We start from the raw sequence: 26,889 nt of genomic DNA on the forward strand, positions 1-26,889 counted from the left end.
TTTCCCCTTGCAAATCTGGCACAAAAATCTATTTTTTATTAATTTCATATTTGATGTTTTTGAAAGGGGCTTCAAACGAATCCAAATTATTTAAAAAAATAAGTTTTTGATTTACTTACTAAATCAGTACATAAAGTTTCATTAAAATCTGTTATGTAAATTCAAAAATCTTGTAACAGATATTTAAAAAAACTTCTGACCTTTATAGTTAGTGATAATAATTAAGTTTTGTGTGTTCTGTTATTTAGCTTCATATTATTATTTTTTTTCAATTTCTTTTCTTTTTTCTTAGCATGTTTGAACATTATTTAAAATTTCATAAAGATTTTTTCCGTGTACGAGTACAAAAAGGATTTTGCAAAAATAAGCAGGCGTTCCATGTAGGCTAAACCTTCAACGGACAAATGCCGTCCGTATTCTCGCCCAATGCCCAGAACTAATTTACCATGGCCATAAATAATCAAGACTTCACAAATACATGCTTCCTCTCTCGGAAGTGATCATGTGGCTAGTTATTTTTCCTCTTGAGGAAATATTTATTGCGTAAAGCATTGTTGTCCTATCTATGTGTTGAGCTAAACTTAAAACATTGCGTTTCTTTCAAACATGTACAGTTAGTTATATTCTAACAAAATACTGTATGAATGCAAGTAAAAACAGACAAGCATAAATTAACAATTTGATCTATGGGATTTTAATATTTTATTAAATCAATTAAGTTTGATGAATGGAAGAAAACGGTATATTCGGTCAAATTGAACAAAATAAATATATATTTAAGTTGAACCGTTTGAAACCTTTTTTAAATAACTCACTAAAGGCAATACTTGACAATATTTACATAAGAAGAAAATATCCAGTACTACATATTCAGAATAGCCACGATGCCAAGGTAGAACGAAGACATGAAAATACGCGGGCCGGGTAAAAATGGGTTTTCTTTGTTTTTTACGCAAACTTAATAACACCCCACAATAATAATATTAAGTTTAAATATCACAAGGAATTTTTGTCATATCGGGTATTTCAAACTAGGGCACTTTTATCGCTATCAAAAAATTTAAGATGATTCGCAACTGCAGATGTCATAACTCTCGAGGAATCTGTGTTTTTGAATAAACAAAACAAGCCCGTTTGTAAGTATGTCAGGTTCCTTGATGATGATCCTTAACCGTCGCAACCATCGACCCTCCCCCCGTTTTACCGATATTGTAAACAGTTTGTTTGAAAGCCAATCGATCAGAGAGTCTCACTGTTTTCGATTGTTTTACTCTAAACTGTCGGTTTTACGAATCAAATATTCGATCTCCTAAATAAGATACGACATGTTAGAATATGTTCCATTAACTTACCGAAACCGTCGTCGTTCTTGCGGTCGGTGTAGACCAAGCCGGCAGGACTGACTTTAACCAAACCTTCGGAGCATTGGTTGTAGAGCTGGACTGAGCTCTCCACTGGCGCTGCTTCAGGCATTACTACCTAAAAAACAAAAACACAAAAAAGTTATTGAAAACACGAAAACAAAAGGTGAGTCAAATCGCAAAAACAAATGATCCGAGGGATCCTGTTTACTGATAAGTGTTTTTATCTATACCTCAATGGTACTCGTAAAATCAATTTCTGACATGTTTCATATTCTTGACATTCAGACAATTTTATTAATTGTTGCCAACATTCTGATGACTGGTAATATTCATCGTATGAATGAATCTTCACTCTTCGGGAAGTGATATTTTTCAGTTTTTAATTAGTTAGAGTAGCATTAACGTTGTAAGATTTATTAACTTGAAATGCCTTATCTGAAGCCTAAACCCCGGTTTGTTTGTATAATAGTATATATCATTAACACACAAAAGTGTTACAGATACTAATTCTTCTCAAGAATCTGGTAGGTATGCGAGTTTTTGAAAATTTATCAGCAGTTGGATCGACCCCGATCAACCTGGTCCTCTTATTTTCGCTTTATGCCCTTGTCAAATTCCACATTTCAAGTGGATGTGAGTTCATTCGCGAGATGATGATCAAGGACGATCTAATGTCTGACAACAGATCCGTTTCGGTAATTATATCGAATATACAATACATAGATATGAAGGAAAATGGTTCAAAGACAAATACATCTAGCCCATGTTAATGTTTTGTTTTTTATTAGCAAACTAATTTTTAATTATCCAATGGCTAGTTATGTTTACTTATGTTCATTTGCTTTTTCTTTATTTTGAAACTTGGAAAAATTCTCAACTTGTAGAACGACGAGGATAATTTGTATTGAAAAGTAACTCCAGTCATACAGGAGGTTTGTAGTCCAACTATCTGTTGAGGGATGCGGTCGAGGGACGAAACCACTTTACAATAGTTTTTTGTATTACTGTTACATTAAAACGGAAATGGGATAAGTTGAGATTCGAACCAAGAACTGCTAGCGTGGTAAATACGCGTTGGTCGCCCCGCCACCCAATTCTGCAAGGATTATTGCAGAAAAAGATATAACCGAAACATATGAGCAATAATATTTTAAAACAAGAATAAAAGACAAACACAGCAAAATAAGATAGTATATATGTACTTCATCCATAAGTGCCGACAATTAAAAAATATGCAGCGAGTAGAATCATAGGAATCTCGAGTCTCGCTGACAAGGAAATCGATGGGCTCTTCAAAATTTTCAACCCAGCGCAGATAAGCAATAACAAATAAAATAAAAAATGATAAAGACAATTGTTTACGAGTGTCCGCGGAATGTGGCTGGGTCGGTGGTCAATTGGGGACATAAATAGAGCAGGTTTTTCCTTTTTGGGGCGTGACTTTTTTTTTTCGTTTAGTGTTGTGTAAACTATGAACCGTGAAAAACAATACGGGGCACTTAGTCTGATTAACTTTTTCGGTAAAAATATTTATCCTTTGAAAAAACTTCATACATAAGTTTCGCAAAAATTGTAGGGGGAGTTTTTTTTCTCTTGTTATTCCAATTTGAGACTACTTTTTATTAACTTTCAAAAATACTATATAAATATTTTCGATATAAATAGTTAATTGGCTTTAATATTAACTATTTAATACGTTTGATGAACCACACGCTCATATCCACATGTCTAATTGTAGCATATAAATAAAAATCAATCAAATAAAAGTTTTATGTATTAAACAATGAGTACGGCGGTTCTTACGGAATACAATCTAAAGAACAATTACTCGATCCCTTTTTTATTGTTTATATATAAAACAATAGTTTCAATGTTATCTCAAGTAAAGATAATCATAACAGATATGTCTTTTAGATATAAAGAAACAACTATGATTATTTCTTACTTTAAATATACAGTTTACAAATTTGACATAATAAGTTTACTATATTGTCTGGCAAGTGTACTTACAACAATTTTGGCCTCGACAACGTTCAGAAGCACCAGACTTTCTCAAGCATGAATCACGATCTCACAAATCACTTGTATTCTATCAAGACTTTCTACTATTACTCATATGGAAGTTAGACCTTCTTTAAACTAGCTGTTGTTTGATAAACTAAATCTTAAAATTGAATATTTGAATGAAACTATACAGTGAACAGTTTGACGTTTGTTTTTGTTCAATCTATTTCATTAAACAACTACATGGGAAAAGCAGGCTCCAATGTTCACATTTTACATTGCGCGTTTTACTTATGTGCAAATATTATTTTCTAGCTGATAATATGACCTAAACCGTGAGTACCGGTCCTAAAACTAAGTTTTTCATTAGCAGGATGTACTTCATGTGGCCTTATTTCCACTCCAGAACTTCATTCTTGTAAGAAATTTAACCCTTTAACTAGTTTTTTTAGTTTTTAATATTTTTATATAAAACTGAATGGTAGCAGAAAACACGTAGAAAATTATATATTTGTTGAGAAAACATGGAAGCAGTCAAATTTTATCAACAGTACCATAACATTTAAATCAATATTTTATTTATTTTCAAATTAAAATAGTTGTTTTTGATTTTTAATAAGGCTTTGGATTAACAAATATAAAACGTGAAAGTGTTAGGAAATTTGAATTTGATGTGTTTATCTACTGATAACAACGCTTAGAGCCTTTAATAGACGTTCATCAGCCAGAGCAACTTTCTTGTATCACTTCTTCTTCAATACTTTAGTTCCTACAGGAAATATTTTTTGACTTTTATAATATAATATTTGGGTACAATATTTTGATTAAAAAATCAAAGGATTTTTTGACTGATGAAAGAGGTCAAAAGCATTAAAATGTACCCACCAGGAAGAAGTCTGTCCCTGAACTGTCCCTATTGTCAAGAAGAGTTTTTTCTAAGGTACATGTTTTCTGTTAAAAGATTTTAGATTAAGCAATATTACTAGTTGTCATTTCATTCCAGTAAATCCATTAATCGTATGTAATTTGATTTAACAGTTTAATACCTTGATTAAGTGTTGCTATTTACAATAAATCAACCCTTTTTTCATGAAACATTGTTTTCATGGGTCATTTCAAAGTTATTGAATAAAATTTGTATTCTACAACCACGCGTGTAATTATATGAGCGGATTTGTTTTCTAAAATGTTCGAAAAAGTCATTTGTATATGAAAGAGGATCGTTTACAAGCAAACACGTAGCCTAGACGCGATCAATCACTCCCGCGTTGCTGCCTAAAGCCCTGGACGAGGAATAATAAAGAAAAAGACAGTTTCTGTACAAACATAACTATCAATCAGAAAAGGGCAGGGAAAGGGCAACGTCCGATATGGGGCGGATTCCGAGGGCCCTTCTTTGTAAATAACGCTGTCACAAGTTGCTCCAGGACTCGGACCGAACCGAGGATTTGTTTACCTCGATGGCTTTTGATTTAGCCTCGGAAGTAAGTTGGACAAAACACTTAAGACTTCGCCGCGCTTTGACAATCTCCGATTTATCTGGAACTTTGAACATATCTGACAAATGGGCTAATGCCGCGAAAGAGGCTTTTTTTATTATTATTTTCCTTTGCCGTGCCGCCCTATCGGGATTGTTTACCTCCTGGATGATCCAAAGTTGATGCGGGTCATGAGGGTAGTGACTCGGAAGCGGAAATGGGACCGCATAGAAGTCTCGACTCGTTGGTTTTGCCTCCTACAGCTTTGGAAAATGACTTGGAATTGAATAAGATTGCAGATTTCAATAAAAATTTTGGTTATGCTAAGTTGAACATATAGACGAGCGTTCAATTGTTCTTGCTAGTAAGAGCGTACAAGCGATAAATAAGTATTTTGAGGAAATGCTTTATTTCTTCCGTTTTTTCTTCTATATTTATCTTGATTGTTGTGACTACATGCTGTGTGTAGGGTTTTAATTTCAACCGGATTCTTGTGTTCAAGTGAATGAATTTTCAATGCCTTAGGGCTTCCTCATCAGAAATATTAGGGGTCACACTATACACAGTAATTTAAAAAAAGGAAACAAGTTTATTTATAATATATATTTCTGCCTTTATTGAGCATTATTTCGAGGTTATTATATATATATCTCAGTCGATTCTTAGGAAAAGGAAGGAAGGATAAGAAAATAATAAGAAGAATCGTAATAAATGAGACATCTATAAAACGGTACAAAATTCAATTGCAGTTTCTAATAAAGTTGGTAAGCGACTTGGCAAACTGGGTTACAATAGATTTTAGCAAGAACAAAAATGTTAATCGTTTTTGCACCCCCACCCCCACAAAAACAAAAAACTTTAATACAAATTTTAGGTAAAATCAAAAGATAAATTATTTTGTCAATATTTTCGCCATTAAAATACCTTCTATTTTTTTGGAAAATCACAAACTTTTCAACAATTCCACCGACCCACCGGAAACTTTGCAAGGGTTTGAAAACATATGAACTCATGTAATGGAGAGAAATATATTAAAATGTTAGAGCAGTTTTCATTTACTTTCTTTGCTTTATTTCATTCTTATTCTTCTTATTTGTATTGAAATAAAATCTGAATATTATTGGTAAGGCCTGAAACGAGAAATATTCTGCTTTGCAACTATTGTTTTTTAATTAGAAAAAATTCAGGGATTAACAATTTTTAATGATAAATAGATTGGCAGTCCGGTTTAAAAATACCTATTTTTGATTACAAGGAAACTTGCGTGTAAGTTGTTTAAATGGTGCCTAAAACAATTTCATTTTTTTTTTAAGTTTTTCACTTACTTTCTTACTAAAAACTTTCATTAAAGTCTGTGATCCCGCGTCCGTAGTCTCTGCTTGTACGTATAAAATAAAAATAAAATAATTGAATGAAAATATATAAAATATTGTAAAATAGATCTATTGGAAGTTTGTGAAATAGTACTTTGAGTTAATACGAGAAAAAATAGAAAGTCCCTCTGCATTTATTTTTACAGTTATTTATCTAGGAGAGCATAGCCGACAATATAAAAAAGAAACTTTTTCAACTTTTCGAAAGAAAATAAATTTTGAATAGAGATAAGACGGAGGCCGGTTGGCATGATTTTTGTTTCTATCATTTTCTCTAATATTTGAACAATGTATAATTTTTCGATTTTAAGGACATAAAATGGTACGACCCTAAAAGAGGACATACTTAAAAATTGTGTCGGTCATTCTGAAGGGAACAAAGATTCCTTGGAAAATAACCAGTAATGATAATAAAAACAATTTTCAAAACAGCCAAATATTCAATGGATGGTCCATAAAAAATTGATACGCGTTAATTTTCCTTTTAAAATTTGATACGATTTACGCTAGTTTTAGTTAAATGGTTTTCAAAACAAGATAGGCCCCTTTCAATTCTGTTACATTTGTTTTATTTTCATTAGTAATTACAAAAATATTTTTAAAATTAATTATCAAGTCAATTTGATTTTTTTCTGAGCATATTTAGTGTCAATCTTAAGAAATGTTTTTCTTAGATAGCATTTAATAATTCCGGCTATATTCTATCAGATTGTACAATCTAAAGATCGACAAATTAGGTATTTAAAACTTTGCTATTAAAAATAAAAATCTTACATATTTATTTTCACGGCCAACCCTGGATGTAAAAAATTACAAGCAACGGGTGAAAAAACAAAAAGTAGAACGAATTGTAAATCATCATATAATTTTGAATAAGAAAAACTTCAAAAAGTAACATGGACGCAGTAAAGTGCTTTACTATTAAACTGAAGTGTAAGTAAGGTACATGTCTTTAAAATCGGTTAATATTACAATTGTCATCCATAAGCAAGTACATACTTTATCATTTGTTAAAGTCACATTTTGTTAGCACCTATTTGCTTACACTTGCTACCGTTTCGTTTGGAGACTCAAGCATTTAGAGATAATAAAAATAGGAAAACTCGATAAAAGTTGTTTTACGGTGTTTCAGTTGTATTTTAAAAAATGTCAAAATGTTGTTAATTTTCTTTTCCCTCTTAAAAAGTTTTTTTTTTTAAAAGCATTTCCCTTAAGAGATTAGATAAAAATACTAATAATAATAACATGTGAAAGCCGGTATTGGGGCAATATTCTATCAAGGTTACACGTGGCTTCAAGTTTTGTTTAATTAAATAAAAAATGCAAATTTGCCTTTTCTGACATAATACTACATTGAATAAATTGTATTAAAAGCGACTCACCATCAGGAGGCAGATGACAAACTTGGCAAACAGTGCAAGCTTTGGTAACCTGAAATCAGAAAAAATCCACTTTTCAAAAACCACATTTTTTATTTATTCACTGTGTTTTTTCACACTTAAGCGGCATATTATTTTGAAAATAGAAATATGACAAGTGACCTCATAATTTCGTACCATGATCGGGTAGTGTGGGTAGTGAGCCGCTGGCCCGACAATACCCCTCGCGGCAACGCCTTCGACTGACAACAAAAGGTTAAAAATATGGGCGAATGATATAATGATTGATAATAAGAGAAGGGGGACAATCGTTCAACCACTAGAGCGCCGAATTTTAATTGAAAAACTAATTATTTTAAGTGATGAGATACGTGAGAGCTCTCGTACTGGTCCCTCCGATTCGAGTGGTGACCCCCCAAGGGTATTGAATGTGTCTCGCCAAAGAAAAAAAAACGTTGAGAGTAAATTAAAAACAAAATAAAAATATAATACAATAAAATAAAAAAATTCGCTTGATAAACAATTCAAGAATTTATCGATCTGATAAATGTAGTAGAAGGACATTGCGGATGAGTGCATGGCCATCTCTATTTCTTTCTTATTGTCATTCATTCTTACTTTCAATCAATTAATCTTTATGTAAAGTATTGGCTGAAATGAAAAAGTTAGTGTCACGAGCGGTGTGTTTCACTTCAACCAATGCCTTACATAAAGATTAATTGATTGAAAGAAGTATTTGTTCCATCGGACCACGAAATATAATGGATTTAATAAGTAAACCGAAGTATATCTTCGTGGTCATTTCCTTTGTCGCCGAGAATCGAATCCTGATTACACGACATTTGAAAAATGGCAAAAAGTAGGGAAAATTCAAAAGGTAGGTTGAGATGGGTAGTTGATGTCCGAGTGGGTCGAAGTCACGATAGCTCAAGTGGTTATAGCAGCGGCCGATTGAGCCGAAGGTCGTGGGTTCGAATCCCGCTCGTGACATTAACTTTTTCATTTGAACCAATACCTTACATAAACATTAATTGATTGAAAGAAGTCATTTGGTCAATCGGACCACGAAATATAATGGATTCTTTCTTACATTCTCGTTCATAGACAAACCAAACAAACCTAAGAATGGTTAGAAGGTTTTTAATTTATTTCATTAAATGGATTGGTGCACTCACTTTCTTTCTTCTCTCTCTCTCCTCTCTCTCCCTCCCTTTTTCTCTTTCTATCTCTCTCTTTCTTCCCTATCTATATACAATGTTTACTTTACAAAAATTCTTTCAACTCTTGGTCGAATTTATATTAACGTTTGATAGTTATTTAATATCCGTGTATACTGCTGGCATGTGCTAATAGTTGGGTACATCTGAAAAATCGATTTATTGCATTTTATGTAATTTTCATTTTATTACTTATTTTACCTATCCAGTTTGAATTATCGTTCTAGTTCTCAGAGAGCCCTATTTTTATAATTTGTATTCTTTGTTGGTGATGACCTTAAATGAATTTGTTCCCATGACGTAATAAAGTTTTCATTCTTTTTCTGTTTTTTATTTTGTTTTTCTGCTCTCACTCGCAAGTCTTTTTCTCGTTCACTCTCACCTTCAGTCTGACTCTCTTTCTTTCACTTTATCTGTTTTTCTTTCTTTCTTTTTCTATTTCTTTCTCTTTCTCCCAAACCCTTATCTTACTCTCATTATCAATATACATTTACTATATCCATCCATCCAATCAAACCATGACAATATGTGGGGTTCTATTCAGGCTATTTATGTTTATAATATAACAGTTTGTGTTGTAAATGATTAGTTTATTGTATTTTCACTTAGTTTTTACTTTATTTTTGTGCCAACCAATAATCTAGAACTAATATATCAACGATCTAAACGGACTCATTTGAATTTTATTTATTTTAAAAAATAATGTGTAGTATTTAGTGGCCGTTAATTAATGATTACTTAGAGATCGTGAGATGCGGTCTTCTGGGATGTAGGTTTAGAACAATGTTTCGATCTTTATTTATATCACCTTCAGGACCTGGGATTTATAAACGTTGTTTAAATTAAACAAATACACATAAGAGATATGACTGCGAATTTATACAATGATGTCGCAATATAGAGTATTGTATAAATTCATTTTCACATCTTAGAATAATTAAAAAAAAAATTAACTCGAAAGTCTACATAATCGATCATAATATGCATTACAATATTACGAAATGCATTGTTCATATTAATAACTATAATTATGTTTGCCGGCATTGCCAGAAACGACTAGAAAAGGTTAAAACGGGTCCAAGAGGTCAAAACTTGAAAGGATGACATCGAGTTTGCCTGACAAAAGGTCTGATTTCACAGCCGGCTTTTTTGATTGAGGCGTCGTCGGCTGCTGGAGAGGCGAAAGGCGACAAAGCAGCGGCATTGTACGGCCGGGCGAACAAGGTGGCTTCCTCCACTTGGTCGCCAGCTCAGCAGAAACGAGCTGAGTGAGTGAGCAACAAACATTTCAACTGACTTATTACGGCTAATCAATGTCAACAGGAGTACCTGTCTTTATCCATGCTGCCTCTCCTTGGGAAGGCCGCAGCCCTCTATTCTCAGGCCCCTGCATACCATTGTTATTAAGGAGTCTGGTGGTCCTTTCGGATTTCCCTAAAATCCCACAGACCCAGAAGCCTCCTCGTAAAAAAGTGGGTCACTTGTTCTAGTTTTTCTCCCAGTTTTATTGTTTATAATAAGAGGTAAAAATTTTTTAAAGAATAGATTTGCTATGGGAATTGCATGATATATCTACACTTTACATAACTTTAACACGAACATTATTAAATTTGTTTTGAAACATGATAAGCAGGAAAATTTGCCTGATCATCAGCGATAAAAAAAATTCAACCTTCTAGAAAATAATCCGTCAATTTTAAACTAAAATTAACCTGAACAGCTTCTTTTATCACTTAAGAAGATACACTAATTCCAAGTGTTCATTATGTAATAAAAAATTAAAATATTCAGTCCACGATATCTTTTGTAAACTACAGGCAGATAATTTTTATAAGTGACCGATCTATCGTTGTTTTAAGCACAAAGCGAATAGATTTGAAATTATTTTTACATATTACAAACACTTTTTTTACAACTACTTTCTACGAGGAACATTTTTAATTTTGCAGGGAATATTAAGTCATCATTTTGATAAAAAGCGTAATGGTTCTGTCGTTTGGAGGAATTAGCAATGTAAAATAGTATTAGAATTTAATTACAAAGGCGGTCGAGGCGGCTAAGGCCGGAAAGTCCCAACCTCTGATGGCATCGTCGGTTGGCCGGTCGGCTGGGAGGTTCTCACAGATCAAGAACACTGTCGATAAGTGGACGTCGGAAGATCTGACTGGTGAATACTTACTTTTGGGCCAAAGCCCGCGTATGTAGAGAAAAGTTGCTCGATGTGTCCCTTTTAGTTGAGGGGTGCAATATCTTGGCTCCATATAGAGAGCGAGCAGGAATGGCACTCTCTCTCTCTCTCTCTCTCTCTCTCTCTCTCTCTCTCTCTCTCTCTCTCACNCCCTCTCCCTCTCCCACCCCCTCCCTCGACCCTCAAAGTGATGTTAGTTGTATAATATAGGTAAAGAGTTTTGGACGAATTTGTATTTAAGAATGAACGTGAATATGGATGGGTTTGAAACTGCATGCGCTGGGCTGGTGGTCAATTTATTGTAAATTGCAAAAGCTGGAATTGCATGTGTGTATGTATGTACACACATCTGCGAATTTGAGCTTATATAAATGAAAATTCAAATTTAATTACAAGTAATTACATTTTGAATTAAAAATGATAGTTCAAAATATTACCAAAGTAATGTAGAATGATTAAAATCAATTGTTCTATTAAAAATACGTGGACAGCTGTTCAGTGTCAGATTTTATATTGGCGTCATGTTCGGAGGAAAGGTTATAAAGAAGAATTTTCATTTCGGATTTGTGGTGTTTATTTTAAATTGGTCCTCTTTGAATAAAAAGAATAAATCATGTACCGGCGTTGTCATCAAGATGGACATGGTCGTTACAGCGGCACACTGCATCGTCAGCAACAGGTCGGATCGATTCGATCCGGAACTAGCCAGGGTGTACTTCCTGACCTCTAAAGCCCGTTATATCGGCTTTAACGTCATGAGAGCCTTCGTGCATCCTTACTACTGGCCCGAAGAGGAAAACGACATAGCGGTGGTGCAGACCTACAACTTTCTGCCGATTTATGTCAACCTCCCTAAGACACCGTTTCAAGGAGGAAGCTGCTTCATAGCCGGTTTCGGGAACCGCGACGACTACAAAAACGGTACGACTTGGCTCTCCGTCTTGCGAAGTTCTCCCCTGCCAAAACACGTCTGTCGTTTCATGACCAGTCATCAGGAAAATACAATCTGCCTCATAATTAACAACATCGGGCCATGCACCGGCGACTCGGGTGGCCCGTTGATATGCGATGGGTTGCTCAGGGCCATCCTGACCAGGGGGATCTTCAACGGCAGCGGCTGCGGCAAAGCTAACTTCGCGATGATGATATACGAAGACTTGCACGACCACCAAGTATGGCTATCTAAAATAACCTCTCTCTCCTCTTTGGTCAGATCATCTACTCCCAATTATCCATTTCACGTTCTATTAATTTTCAGTTGTCTCTTCTTTCCGTACAAATATACAAAACGTGTCCTAAGCGTTCAAACTTCATGTTGGTAACAACAGACGAATCACACACAGCTGTAATAAAACTTTTAAATTTAGACTCAAATTACATGTCCAGAAGAATAACAGGATTAAGAGAAAAGATTAATTTAAATGTAATACAGTATCTTTATGATATTGCGTCAAGGTTCCTATTATGTTACTCATTGTTTAACATTTTGGTAAAATTGTTCATCAAACAGATCTCTTTTCTTAATACACGTTGGTAATAAGGTTCAAAAATTCCAATTCTTCGGAAATAAATCTGAATGCATATTTCGGTGTTAGTGGTTTGACTACTAAAACCCACACCGAACAAAAAAACAATACTTTACAAATATCAGACTGATCAACCTGTCATATTCGATGTTAATAAACGCAGAAGAAGACAAAAAATACACAAATATTTTAATTTTGTAATTTAATACTTTTTTTGTTGTTCATGTACGATTAAAATACTTTATCCAATATCTTCATATTTTATTTTCTGTTAATTTCAGTTTGGTGTATATTCATGATGTCATAGATTTTAAATAATATACAAACGCGCTCTCTCTCCCTTTCTCACTCTCTCACCCGCCTTTCTCTCTCTCTCTCTCTCTCTCTCTCTCTCTCTCTCTCTCTCTCTCTCTCTCTTTCTCTTTTTTATCCATCTATCTATCCATCTATCCATCTATTATCTAGCCATCTATATATCAATATATCTATCTCTCTGCCTATCCATTCGTATGACTCTCCCATTCTCTCCCTCTCTCACTCCCTCTCTCTCTTTCCCTCTTTTCTCTCTCTCTCTCTCTCTCTCTCTTTATCTCTCTTTCCCACTTTCTCTCTCTCTACCTACCTATCGATCTATCTATCTCTATCTCTCACTCTGATTCTGGGCCAATTGAATAGATTAATAAATTTTTAGAAAAGTAGCAAATACACGCTTTTATAATTAAAAACTTTGACTAAAACATAACCGAATCACGAAAAGTCAAATCTTTGTGAGGGGGGAGCGAAGGGCTATTATTTTACGAAACATTTTACAGGTGGGCCCCCTTGTTCTGCCAGATACGAATAAGCCGGATCGCCCCTGTACATAATTTATTACACGCAATCGCTGTAAATCCAGCCCACACGCATCCCCTACGTTGAACTGGAAGACAATTATAACCTCTATTTATTAAATGTATTAATTTACAGCCTGTCACCGTTATTAAGCCGCTCGTAAAAATAGCTCGCGAATTTAGCCGCTTTTTTTCTTTATCTTTTTCCCTTTTTCTTTCCTGGCCAAGTAATTAGAAAGTTAAATGGGTTTTGTTTCGTTTTATCTCCGGTCTAAGTAGCTGGGTCGGAATGAGCCGGGATATCGCCTCTCAAAACACTACTAACACACGGTTTATCTAATGTAAGTGACTCCGCCATGTTTTACAGGCTTAACACCATTACGGGTAGCATCGACCTAGAGACTTAGTTCTCGAATTCCTGGAAAGAACTTAAGCATATAAAGTACGTTGAGATTGTCTAACACATCTTTACAATTATTATTGTTACTTAACAATTTAATGTCCATACGCAAAAAATAAAATTGAATTGCCATTTTTTTCATCTTTTTAAACTTTACTGTGCTAATGCACATTACAGTTGTGATCGTATATAAAATATGACTTGAAACATGTGAAGACAAACGCCCAGCGTGTTCCTCGTTTAATCAGATTATTAATAAATTTTGTAAAATAGCTTGCAAAAGTTAATCATTTAACAGTAATAGATACTAGTTTAGGATAGTACAAAATTGGAGTATCTCGTCCTTTTCAGTCGTCTTTGTGATCTTGGAGTTCGTTGGCTCTTGGGTCATTTTGCATCAGTTGGTTGGTAAAATATTTTTTAATAAAAAAAAGCAATTCTAAAACTGTCAACCAGGCAATCACTGTTTGATCCCCTGTGATTTCGCTTGCTGTTGTCTTAATTTACAGAGTTCCATATATTTATTTGTATGGTTTGTAAATTAATTTATGACATATTTTGTGTGTGTGTGTGTGTGTGTGTGCGTGCGTGCGTGCGTGCGTGCGTGCGTGTGTGTGTGTGCGTGCGTGTGTGTGTGTGTGTGTGTGTGTGTGTGTGTGAAAGACTGTAGCAGCGAGAAAGATAGAGAGAGAGAGAAATAGAGAGATTATGTGAGAGAGAGTGAGGTTGAGAGGTTGAGTAAATTGTTCTCTGAACACTTACAGTAACAAAAAAATGTTAGTTGAGATTGATATGTTTATACATAAGCAGACAAATGAATAGATATTGACAACGAAAGATGGCTGAGTGAATTACTCTGAAATTCTAAATACGTCAAAGAAATTAAAAAGAAAGAAGAAACAAATGATGAAGCGACCAAAAGCGTTAACCATAATTTGACCTTTTGTGAATGTGATCGATGATTTGTTCTTAATGGCAAATTAATACAAACACAAAAAATGATTTTGAGGTTGCTTCGTCGAAGAACGTACCTTTTTGTATATCTGAATCTTTGATACCCGTTGCAGACCTTGAAGAATAGGAATGGTATTCCTAATTTAATTCCCTCTGAGCAGAGTTTAACCAAGCCGAAGTTTATCCGACGTTGATTTCAAGATTCAGCATTTCTCTTAAAAAGTATGATTTGGCGGTTTAAACTATTTTTTTAGATTAAGTTTCTATGGTGATATGTTAAAGATGTAAATATCATCATGATTTTTAATAGAATAATTTTTTGAACGACTTGTTTGCAGATGATATTGCCTTATTATGTTAAAAACACTGAATTTTTTGACAATAATAATATTAACATAAAACATAATTATTGTTTTATTTCCATATTTTTGATAAGTATGTGGCAACTTGAATGCGCGTTTAATCCATAAACGCGTCGTTTCTTCTCAGAAGGACTATGTTTTTACCTCTCAGTAAGAGTGGACCAATCTCTAGAAAAATTTAATAATTAAACGATTGTTTGGTAAATATCATTGTTTGTTTTGTACGTATGTGTATCAGACGGTTTACCCAGCACGAGCGACGAATGAGGAAAATTTGATTGGAAACGAAAACGATAAGAATTTGACTTCTCCACCACGTGTGTACGTGGCTGTACGGGGCTATAGATTAGGCAATGTTTGCCTGTTTGCCGTTGTAATACTAGAGTTCACACTGGTTAGAAAAATTCGAAGAATGCCAAACACAGTACAGCAGGCGATGCTCTTGCAAGCCGTCACAAATAAACAGAAAAAATATGCTAATGGGACCAGCCGAAAGTGTACCGTTCGCGTCCTCCCTTTTCACCCGTTCTAGGACGGACCACTACCGCACAAGGCGGCAATCAATTCATTGCCGAGGGTAAAAATAAAATATTCTCCTATGTCAATCCAAACAAACTGTAAAATAAACAATCGTAAATCGACGCCGCGGGGTACAAAAATCCATTAAGCTCGGATTCCTCGGCGGAGCAATAAAAACGAGGATGATTTATTGGCGTCGTAAACGCTCATTCGGTTCACACCTTGGAGCTTGGTCCGATAACCGCTCATCGACATAAATTTGGAAAAAAAAACATTATAAAAATTCCGGCACCGAACAAATTTTTGGAGTTTTCAAGATAAACCGAAAACGAGGCCAGGAGAAAACAAACCAATAAAACGCTTAACAAACGAGGTAATGAGTCAGAACAGGTTACTACTACTCATCATTAATTAAAATTACAAAATCCCTAATTCCAAAGGCAGTCTATGACAATTTTAATTATTGAACTTAGAAATGATTATTTATAACCGTCAACCAATAAAAAAATAATTAACACTTATAATCAAATTCAAAAAACAAACAACAATAAATGGTCTCAAAATATGATTTGGGAGAAATGTTACCTCGACAGAAACCCGATTATAGCTCCTAATTTAAACAGACTTTATACTAAGAGTAAATTTTTTATCTGATTTCTAACTCTCACGAAAAAATCAACAAACAATTTTGTTTTCCTGATTTGATTTTCTTTATAGTATTAAAGCCTTAAACTGTCGCATAATTATTAATGAGAATTTTCCTAATTTTAACATGAATGATTATGAAATGAACTAAAAACCAAATAGTTTAAATCAAATTTACATAGTGTCAACTTATTAATTTTACCCTTGGTTTTCTCAAAAACTACTCTACTTTAAAAAAATTAACCAGAATTTTTTTGGCATAAGCTTAAACTCTGGAATCATTAACGAAAATAATTTTCCTAAGTTTAATACGCCATAAATTGAATTACCAATTAAATACTTTGAATCTGATTTGCATGGTATCATCTTATTAATTTTACCCTTAGTTTTCTACTCAAAACCTACTCAACTTTAACAAAATTAACCAGAACTTTCTTGCATAAGCTTAAACTCTCGAATAGTCAATAAAATGAAGTTTCTTAAGTTTAATAAACTGCATTAACAATTAAAATAGTTTGAATAAAATTTACACGATGTCATCATTATAGTGAACCAAGATTTTATCAAAAACTACTCGACCTAGAATAAACTATTCGTTTTATTTATTTATTTTTTTTTTTTTTGACATAGGAGTTACTTAATTTCTTACAATATCAAATAATGAATGGAAAGAATTTTCCTAATTTTACGACGTCATAATAATTGAACACTGAATAAAAAGTTAAACAGTTTGTATCAAATTTACATTTTTTCTCAAAAAGAGCTCGACCTAGAAACCAATTAATCAAGTTTTATGTTTGGTGTATGCTCTGCTTACCACCTAAACTCTTAAATAGTCATCTACAAAAGAATTTCCCTTAATTTTAACTAGACATAAACTTAATTAAAAGCAAAATAAATAGTTTGAATCAAATATAGAGTGCTTCAACTTCCTAGATTTTTTTTCATAAGGTCAACCTTTTGAACATTGCAATAATTAAAGTATTTTTCAATATATTACAAAGTTATCACCCAATGGATAGTTACGCCCGCATGTGTAGCACTTTACTTTTTACTTGTTTACTTCTTTTTGTGCTTGAGTTTTTCCCCAACACCCGACCAATTTTTATTTTGCGTCCATTACAAAAATCATCATTAAAGTGTAAGCTATTTTCTTCTTTTTGCCAAGCTTTCAGCAATCTCTCAGTAATTACACATTAAGCAATTTGATACCTATAATTTTTTTTCATAACCTTATGGCTGGTAATTTTAAGAAAAAAACGTGGCAGTATTAAAAATGTAGTAATCGCTAAGTAGTGACATTTATTGCACATTTAACGAGCTTGTTGCTGATATGAGTTTTTAATGGGATATTATTTTTAAAAAAATCGATTTTTTTTTGTCTCGTTTTTACCTTGTTGGCTGCATAAAAGCTTAATATGGAAGTCATCTTTTGACTTTAAGCGTCCGTTCGAACAATAAATTATATAAGAAATAAAAAAAATGTATATAGGCCGTTATCAGGTATTATATTATGACTAATGCTGACAACCTCAGTTTAAAGACTTGCCAAGAAAACAATACAAAACAATACGATGATCCATTGTGCTTTTAGAAGAACAAGAAAAATTTTACAGGAATTAATTTAGGTGTTACTAGAAATTTAAACAATCTAACATGATATATCTTTCATGTCCATTATGTTTGACAGCTAGCCATTGCATAGTTATCGTAGGTATATATATATGGGTATATATATAGTATAAATTTGTGATCGAACGACGTAGCAGAATAGGTTAAATTTTTTTTAACAAGAAACAAAATTTCTATTCGTTTTTTGTAGGTTACAATTAGAACAGGGTTATATAATACTGATATTATAGTTTTGTGTCCCTAGCGTGTTTGAGACTGAATGTATTTATTGGCTTGAATGTGTACTGTGAGAAGGCCTCTGGCGGAAATTTGAGAATCCCACCGACCCTGAATTAGGTTAGTTACTTAACTGAGTGAATGGTATGTCAATAAGAATGAATACATTTAAGAGTGAGACAAAGAGTGAATGGGTTGTTTTTAGGAACTGATTGCATTGGGGGCTGAAATGATTTAGCTGTTGATAGCCCCTGAAACCCTACCTCGGCGGCTGGCCGGATAAATCCTAAATCTGCCCCCGGGCTGTCAACACCCAAGGTGGGTGATTCTCGAGGTTTGCCGATTGTAATTTATTGTAAATTACAAAAGCTGGAACTGCCGGAGGACTGCAAGAAATGATAGGCTCAAGTCTGTACATGCATGTGCAGACTTGAGTTGATAATAATAATAAATGTAATTAGTAATAAGTTTTTTATTTTCTTATCGCAGGTATAAAATCAAATTGACTGATATGCATGCTCAATAAGAGCAGTAAAGATAATTTAAAAAATTACTTTAAACATTTTTTTCTTAGGCTCTAAGGGCCCATTGCAGGAAAAAAAATCATTGAATTGAAATTTTGGCAGTATATCATGCTTTTTTATATCGGTTTTGAAATTGTTTGAAATTTGTTAGTAAGTCAATTTAAAATTATGTTCCATTACTTATTGCCAGAAGATAAGTTAGCTCTTGTTTATTCCTACTGAAAATCTATTCAATATATACATACATTTAAATGTGACTCAATTTTTGGAGGAGGCAGGGCTGTTTTATTGTGTGTAGTATTATACTTGGTAAATATCTCGTTTTCTGTTTCTATTTTGTGTTGAGAATTTATTTATTAGCATGAATGTCTAGTGTGAGTTGAACGATGTCAGAATATTGATTAACCCCCTATTGATCCACTTAGATTAGTTATATAGGTATGTGTAAAGGGTGATGATATCGAGTATACCACCTCTCTACTTGAGTGAAGGTATGTGAATTTGTAGGTAAGAAAGTACTTAATAATAGTGACAGTGTGAGAATTTCATTAAAATCTGTATGCATTGTGATCTGATGTGACCTATTGCTGATAGCTCCGGAGCTCAAACCCTGCACAGCCAAAACATCGAAGTTGATAATTTTTTGAAATTGTACATATGTGTACGTGTATATTTATGTGCAAAGTTAAGCTTATAAAAAAAGCGTGTTTGTCTCCATTTCTGAATTTTTTGCCTAAAACCCCCGCCCCTAATCGGGCATTTTCCTAAGATGTGATAAATGTCCTATTAATGTTTGAGACCGTGATATTTATTTAAGGTTTCTTACGTTTGCTGCGTAAGGTTATAAAGTATACTCATTTTAAGCAATGTTTGCATTTATTATAACATAAGCCGACTAAGTAACATATTAAAATAACTACATTTATTTTGAAATTCATTGGGTTGATTGTGCACAACATTTGAATGACAAGTTTGCCAACTATGAAAAATTTATACAGTTGGTTTGTTTCGTTGGTAGAATAATGTTACATTAAATATTGTCCAAAGATAATAATTTATTAGAAAAATAATCGTAATTGGAAGATTATTTTTTAGCACGCTTTATTGAATAAATCGTCAATATATAATAATCGTCAGGGTTATCAGCGGTAAATGAATAAATCTTTTTTTCCTTTGCAATGGTCGAACTGTTGACGTCCGACTGAGGCATTACGCAAATCAGTGAAGTATTTTTAAGTCTTCAGTCAAACACGCAATTGTGAAAGGGAAGTTTTATATTCGAAACAGTGTGTAAAAAAATAATGGATAGTGGTTGTTTTTAAAGCGATAGCCGACGAAATGGAGCGGACGGAGAAGAGCCATCACTTAGTTCACCTATTACAAGAATAGAGACGTAATGATTCCATCGCCTGTTTTACATAGGCTCATTTCTCAACATCATGCCCGGAGCCACTTTGTCACCCGTTAGCCTGTTCGAGTCCCCAGAGCCATAAATCCAAAAACAATCGTGACAACAGTGAATAATCCTTTCGGGAAACGACATTTCATTTTTATAAGGTAAACAATAAAAGAATACAGGAGAAAAATATGAAAAAATAAAAGAGAAGCTACAGCTTTCTTGAAACGTGACTCCAAATAAGTTTCGATTTGTTTTTTAGATAGTCAATTTATTCTGTTAATTTCGTCGATAATTATTTTAAAACGAAGCTCGTTTAGAATCAGTCCTTCATTTCTATAGCGTCGAGGGCGTGCGGTGACTTGCAAGGACTAGACAAAACTATGCGCCAACTACATCTTCTATACATAAACAATAATATTTACATAATCATCGAACATATAATCGTCAACAAATTTTTATTAAATTTTACCAATAAACTAAAATTAGATTAATTTATAAAACGGTAGTGTAACGGTAATATTAAAACGGGCATCAAAATTTCCTACATGTCTTAGGTATGGACAACTATTACAGAAAACAAACAAGAACACAAGTGTACTGTGCAGATTTTTTTCCCTGATGGTTCGCCAATTTCTATAAAATCAAATGTAGTCCTTCGAACTGTGGCCGTCATGGAAATAGCATGGTCATGGGACTACTTGCTTATCCTTGTACCTTCTGAATCCGAAGAGACCCGACGAGTCAATGGTAAAGGTTCGATTTTACAAAGGCGTAAATTATAAACTGGCAAAACTGTACACTCTCCGGACAGTGTTATATACGAGTCAATGAGTATATAATTTCGTAATGTTCTCAAATCGCCTTGGTATAAAATTTGAAGGTTTTTTCTCGTGTGATAAATCAAAAATTACGTTTCTCCAGGTTTAGTTGTAAATTTTGCCTGAAAATGTGATCAGAAACATGTATTTTTGAAGGGTCAGAAATGAACAATCTCCTTTAACTGCTCACCTTTATGATAAATCATAATTCAATTTTCATAGGTTTGGATAAATATCGATTAAAATAAACCCGTAAGGTTTTTTAATGCTAAATAATAAAAAAACATGTAATCAACAATATATAAACCATTTTGTTCCACTACCTGTGGCCATCTTTCATGAATTTTATATTTTCTTCCTCCCAGGTCCCTTCTTCGGTTTTTCGTTGCAGTCTGTTCATTAGTTCAGTTTTACCGAACTCGGATTAAGTGAAAATCTGAAAGGGAACTGTCAGGCGAATTCGGTAGGTGAGGTTGCACATTCCAGCCTTCCTTAAATAATCATGGAGTGTCGGCAAAAACACAGCGGGCTATCATGGTGGAAAACCATCCCTTGCGATTGATTAGCCAATGTTGATCGGTTTTGGGCAATGGCTGACTTTAATCACTCATATTAAAGCAGTCTTTCTGTCACCAAATATTATATATATAATCTGGCTTTTGTAGTTGTTAGAGGTGGGTCGCTGAGTTTTTCTCAACGTTTTCCTCTCGGATCATAGTTGCAAAGGACCCAATTAATTCACAAGTTATCGAAAAAATGAGTTGTTCACATTTCTGTTTAGGCGGGAATCATGGAGATGAGGCCCAGTAAATTTTTCTCAGTACACATGTGAGGAATGTACACATCCATCTGCCCTCAAATGCTTGAAACGCTGTATGAATATGTAAAGTAACTCTCCGATGGCTGGTGTAGTTGAGTGTGGCAAAAGCAGTGTGGCATTTGTAAAAAAAAAACTTGAATTTGGGCATCTTCAGCGTTGAACTGACCAGAGCGCTTGACGTTTTCCAAATGAAAATTTCCGCTTCTGAACCAAGCAAACCTCTTACAGAAGGTGTTTTTTCCTAAAGCGACGTCATAACTCAAATCACAAATTCTCTTAGAAGTCATAGCTGCAGTTTTCCCTTTGCGGTAATATTAAACCAACAAAACTGAAATGACGAAAATGCACTATTTTCCCATCATTTTAAATTAGCAAAACACCTTATTAAATTAAAGCATCTCGAACCATACTGATGATTAAAAATAACTCTAAACTTGTGAACTCTTTTCAGAATGCTTATACAATGACGGTGGTCTTGTTTCAAAAACCGATATAACAAAATAAAATCAAATACTTTAAATCAATCTTATTTTATTGATTATATAAATTGATTTAGGGTGGAAATTTTTTAGCAAAAGGGGAAAGCACCTTAAAAATTAAAAGGGACGATTATAATGAAGTTTCCAGATTTTCAATGATCCATATGAACCATATTTCCGAAAATTTCGACATTAACTGGAGCTCGAATTTTGCCTAATATTTATCTACTGAAATGTAATTGATTACAGTATAATTATTTTCTTAAAATGTTTAAAAAAGCAACCTTATAATAATGATAGATAATTTATTTCCTATAAGGTGACCTTTTAACTAGAGCCAGTTTGTTTAATTTTGCAAGCACCAGATCGATATGTTATTTCGGCGCTGAGAGTTAATAAAGGATAAGGTTTTTATTATATTTAGTAGCGCAATTCTTTTAGCTGAAACAATAAATGTCTGGCTTGGTATTAAACAATACGAATAGAGGTATTTCATAGTTACGACCCTAATTCGAAAATGCCAGAATATAGTAAGAAATTGGCAGATAATACCGGTCCTAATTGCCTAAACCAACAATGACGCCTGTGATCCTCGATAGCCCGGAGTCGATAAACAGTCTTGAATCGTACTGTAGATTGGTTTGAATTCTACGGAGGATATTACTGATGCTATCTATTTAAAAGGTTCGGTTACCTTGTCCTATCATTACACCGGTACCAAATCATAAAACGAGTACGGGAGTCGTTCTTAAAAAAAGAAAAAAGAGGGGGGAAAACGAAAACTGGAATAATAAAAGGTGGTAATAACCTTACAATCTAGTGTAAACACTTTTATTTTCTCTCTTCTTCCTCCTGTCGCAGAACGAAAACAAAGATTATCAGGCGGAGAATTTTTGTTGTTAAAAACTGCTTCCGGCAAAAACATACATGGACACGACTGAAATCACTACTGATAATTTCAACTGTTGTAATATTTCAAAGCCAACCTTAATTCAATTGGTTCAATTAATTTTCTATGAAAGGTATGAGTTCAGTAATTGCCAATTAATTTATTATCGTTTATTTATTATTGTATTCTTTCCTATTGAAGCAAAAAAATGCCATGGAAAATAGCTTAACGGCCTGCTTTTATATTAGAAAATTTATCCTTTTATGGTCTTTCTTAAGATCGAAACCCCAGTTATTATTTGTTTGGATTCGTTTATTTATTAGTAAATAAAACCAAAGATAATAATCGTTTAACTCTGATTCTAATCCAACGTGTCTCGAGGTGGTGATCACGTTCTTTTCCAAAACTACATAGCCCTAACAGCATTTTTTCAAAAACCACCCAGGCAAAAAGTGTAAAGGAAGCACAGCTTCATTTAATATAATGTAGCGTAGTGTGCTTAAAATCTAAACAATTGGGCTAATTAAAATACCTTAAGGCAACAAAATATATAGGTCAACGAAAAACACCAATTTTTCATAAACACATTAAATTGCTTGCTGACTATAGTCAAGGGCCATTATTTGCTTACAGTTATTTTTCTGTCAAATCACCCTATTAGTAATTTTATGATTTCTAATCTATAAATAATAATATATGATTCTGAGAAAGTAAAATCTAAATTGACTAATCCGATTCTTACTTCGGATCAGTAATAATCCACAAACATGGTCTGAAATCTTCCTAAAAATTCTATAATTTTCCTTACAACAAATTTACAACTCAGACAATAGAACTGCCTATTTCCCAATACAGTGGGAATTATTTATTATAAACCTCATTTCCAAACCTCAAAAGCCTCAGTATCTCCCTAGTCATATCGCCCCTATCGGTCAAAACCTCCACAACACCTATATCCCATGCTCGAAAGCTCCACTGTCATGCCATTCCATCAATTTGGTTTCAGGTGACATCAGTATATGCATAATAGTACCACAGGATGGTAGATCATCGCATTCTCCCTTGAGCAAAACCAATGCTGGCACCGGGATTTTGCTGAAACTCAAGGGGTACCATCCACTCAGTTAATACTGTATCCTGAATCTATACATTCAAGTACAAATAGAAACTACTATGCCGTTGCGGGTGTTCAACAAGGCAACATGCCCCACTATATTCAGTGTACGCTGCAAACATTCATATCAATCCCGATACAGTATCTATCACATGATCTACCGCCATCCTTTCAGCAAACCCTCAGCACAGAAACCACCTCGACCATCTCTCCTTTGGGAAGAATAGTTCAAGGATCAGTCTCAACGAAGCAAAATCCCAGGAAATAACCTTCACATTTCCTCGTTCCACCTCTCCTCCAATATATTACAACTTTGTACCTTTCCCCGCAACCTAAGGTGTCCGCTATTTGGGTAATCAAAATGTTACATTGCAGCGGATCAAAATTCTCACTGAAAAATATACAATTCATCTACTAATCATTAGTACAACCAATCTGGACGTGGAATTGAACTGTGAAGGTTAACCAAGCGTTCCAACCTCCAAACAATCCAATGCTACTGTTCAAAATCCTTCCGACTATTACCAAATTCCCTACTTCGTATTCAACCTTACTAACCACACAGACTTTCATATTCCATTTTTCTTCGAAAAGGCAAGATATCCGTACAGAAGCATGCCTAAAACCCTGGACCCTGGTGCCAATCCCTTTAGTCCTACACCTTTCATCAAAAACCCTCCCCGAAATCCTCTTAGGCGCCGAAAGCGCCAAGACCTCGCAATTTCTTCCCTAGTGAGGAAAGTTAATAATGTTGTCAAACGTGTAATTAATGGAATAATTCTCCACTCTTATAATTTTTATACAATTTATAAAAACAATAAATTTCCTTATACTGCTGTTGTAATATGACCAAAAATAGATTAAAATTTGACAAGAATTTATTAGTGTAATGATATAATAGCTTTATGTCATACGAGGCTTGGGCTTTCCCATGTTCTACTAAATCAAGAGGTTGGTCTTTAAACATACGAATCCGCAATCTACGTACTACAAACGTACAACCTCCAAACTGTGACCCTCAAGATAACGACCTGGTCGTATCATTGTACTCGTTCATCCTTGTCCCTACTCGTCTTTCAAACTCGTTCAAATATTTGGGAATATGGAATTTTTTAAAGCGAAATTTACACGAAGGTCGTGATTGAATTGATGACATAAACGAAGAATAAATTAATAATAACAAAATCACACTAATCAAAATTGGCCACTCACAACACAATCTGGTGAATGTATTGTTTTAGGTAAAAATGGATCCTTTTCCAAACACGATTAACTTTTAGGTAGTTTCACTTAGTCATGGAAGAGTTAAATTATACGGTTAAATCGTGTATTGTTTTACAAGTATGTACAAATATTTTGTCAAAATTCTTAAATTCTGAATCTGAAATCTGACCATTTTTCAACCACCGATGTGCCATTTCTATAACCCTTGATTCTATCTACCCTTTCACAAACTAAAATTACTATTATGCTAAATAGACGGGACTATTTTTCTCCAGGTCAAACGTTCATTTGTTCATTTTTTATATGCTCTACAAACCAAAAATGGAATTTGCAAATCATATTTAATATACACTAATTAATAATGTAAGTTGGAAATCTAGTTGCACCTGATAGAAACTGAACTAACTTGAATGAATTAATTATATGTATTATTTTTGTTTGTATGATTTCTGCGATTTTGTTCAAACGTTAAGCGCATTTTTTGAAGTTACTTTTTTTTCCTAATTACCAAAAAAGCCTCGTCTGATTATTTTTTGTCATAGTGCTGAAAAATATAATAGAAAAGAGTTTGTAAGCCAGGGGGCTAGAATTCAATAATAGATTATTTTTCAATATTGAATCTGAGAATACAGTTTTATTATTATATTTCATTTGAGAATTTACAAAATTCTAAACATGGTTTCCCTATTTCAAGGTAACAACTATAGAAACTATCTAACACAGAAAATATAACGGTACTCACAGTTTAGCAATTTTTGTGAAACTCCTGGTGGAAATTGTATCGGTAGCGGTTCAGGGGTGGAAAAAGCGCGTCACACGTCTTCACTAACATGGGTTTAACTAGACCGGCAACACAGTCACTAAGAGAATTCCTGTACGAATGATGTCCCTGTCCCCACTCGGCCTTTTTTATCCGTTCCCCTTCCCGAACCTAAACCTATCATCCCCTCAGCGAATCAGCTGAATCGCATATCGACGGTCGGGGTTCAGCTAATCTCCCTACAGCGAATTGCAATGAAGGATGTGAGATTTTTCTTGGCAAATATTAGTAAAGACATTACTTTCGTATATCAGTGGTCGGAGTCAAAGTTACAATACTTTTTCCGACTAATAACATATAAAATTTTAAGGGGAAATTTTGGATCCGAACTAAGAAGCATTAGAGAGAGTAATAAGATAATCGGACAAATCGTACCCTGTCAAAATTGAATTATTTTACTGTTTTTATGCTTTCGATAGCTTTCTAATATTTTAAATAAAGAAATAGTCTATATTTTTGTAATACTGTTACGAAGGTAAGAGGAACTTTTGTATATAAAGTATCCCTCAATTTATAGAACCCGATCGTAGTTTTCGCTATCATATATCATCACGTACAATATATCATGTAGGGACAGTGGTGTCTTAGAGGTTAGGGTATCCGACTAGTATTTACCATGAAATTTAATTGGTAGCAATATGTGAAAGGTCTTGAAAGTGGTTTGTTTAACCCTCTTATCCGCGACTAGGGGTTGTTAGACTAACAAGTCCCCCTG

General features: G+C 33.9%; 2 protein-coding genes across 9 annotated transcripts in view; one reads left to right on the top strand and one right to left on the bottom strand.

Annotated features, from left to right (window-relative positions):
* Positions 1 to 26,889, bottom strand: part of LOC106661928 (fibroblast growth factor 17-like) — a 121,100-nt gene that overhangs the window by 16,201 nt on the left and 78,010 nt on the right. For 5 of the 8 annotated variants that reach the window (XM_024227925.1, XM_024227924.1, XM_014385689.2 and 2 more), the window contains 2 exons: positions 7,602 to 7,650; positions 1,353 to 1,479 (listed from right to left, as the gene is read on the bottom strand). In XM_024227925.1, the coding sequence (XP_024083693.1) occupies positions 1,353 to 1,479; positions 7,602 to 7,650 (176 nt within the window). Of the gene's footprint in view, positions 1 to 1,352; positions 1,480 to 7,601; positions 7,651 to 7,760; positions 7,831 to 14,790; positions 14,939 to 26,096; positions 26,243 to 26,889 lie in introns of those variants that run through there. The other 3 variants (XM_014385692.2, XM_014385693.2, XM_024227926.1) reach the window with 3 other exon arrangements.
* On the top strand, positions 11,477 to 12,711 carry LOC106661927 (cationic trypsin-like). Its single transcript, XM_014385688.2, has one exon. It carries the CDS (start codon positions 11,525 to 11,527, stop codon positions 12,323 to 12,325), a length of 801 nt encoding a protein of 266 aa, XP_014241174.1. The 5' UTR covers positions 11,477 to 11,524; the 3' UTR covers positions 12,326 to 12,711.

Source organism: Cimex lectularius, unplaced genomic scaffold (genome assembly GCF_000648675.2).
Source record: "Cimex lectularius strain Harlan isolate CLEC.00 unplaced genomic scaffold, Clec_2.1 scaffold59, whole genome shotgun sequence".
Taxonomy (NCBI): domain Eukaryota; kingdom Metazoa; phylum Arthropoda; class Insecta; order Hemiptera; family Cimicidae; genus Cimex; species Cimex lectularius.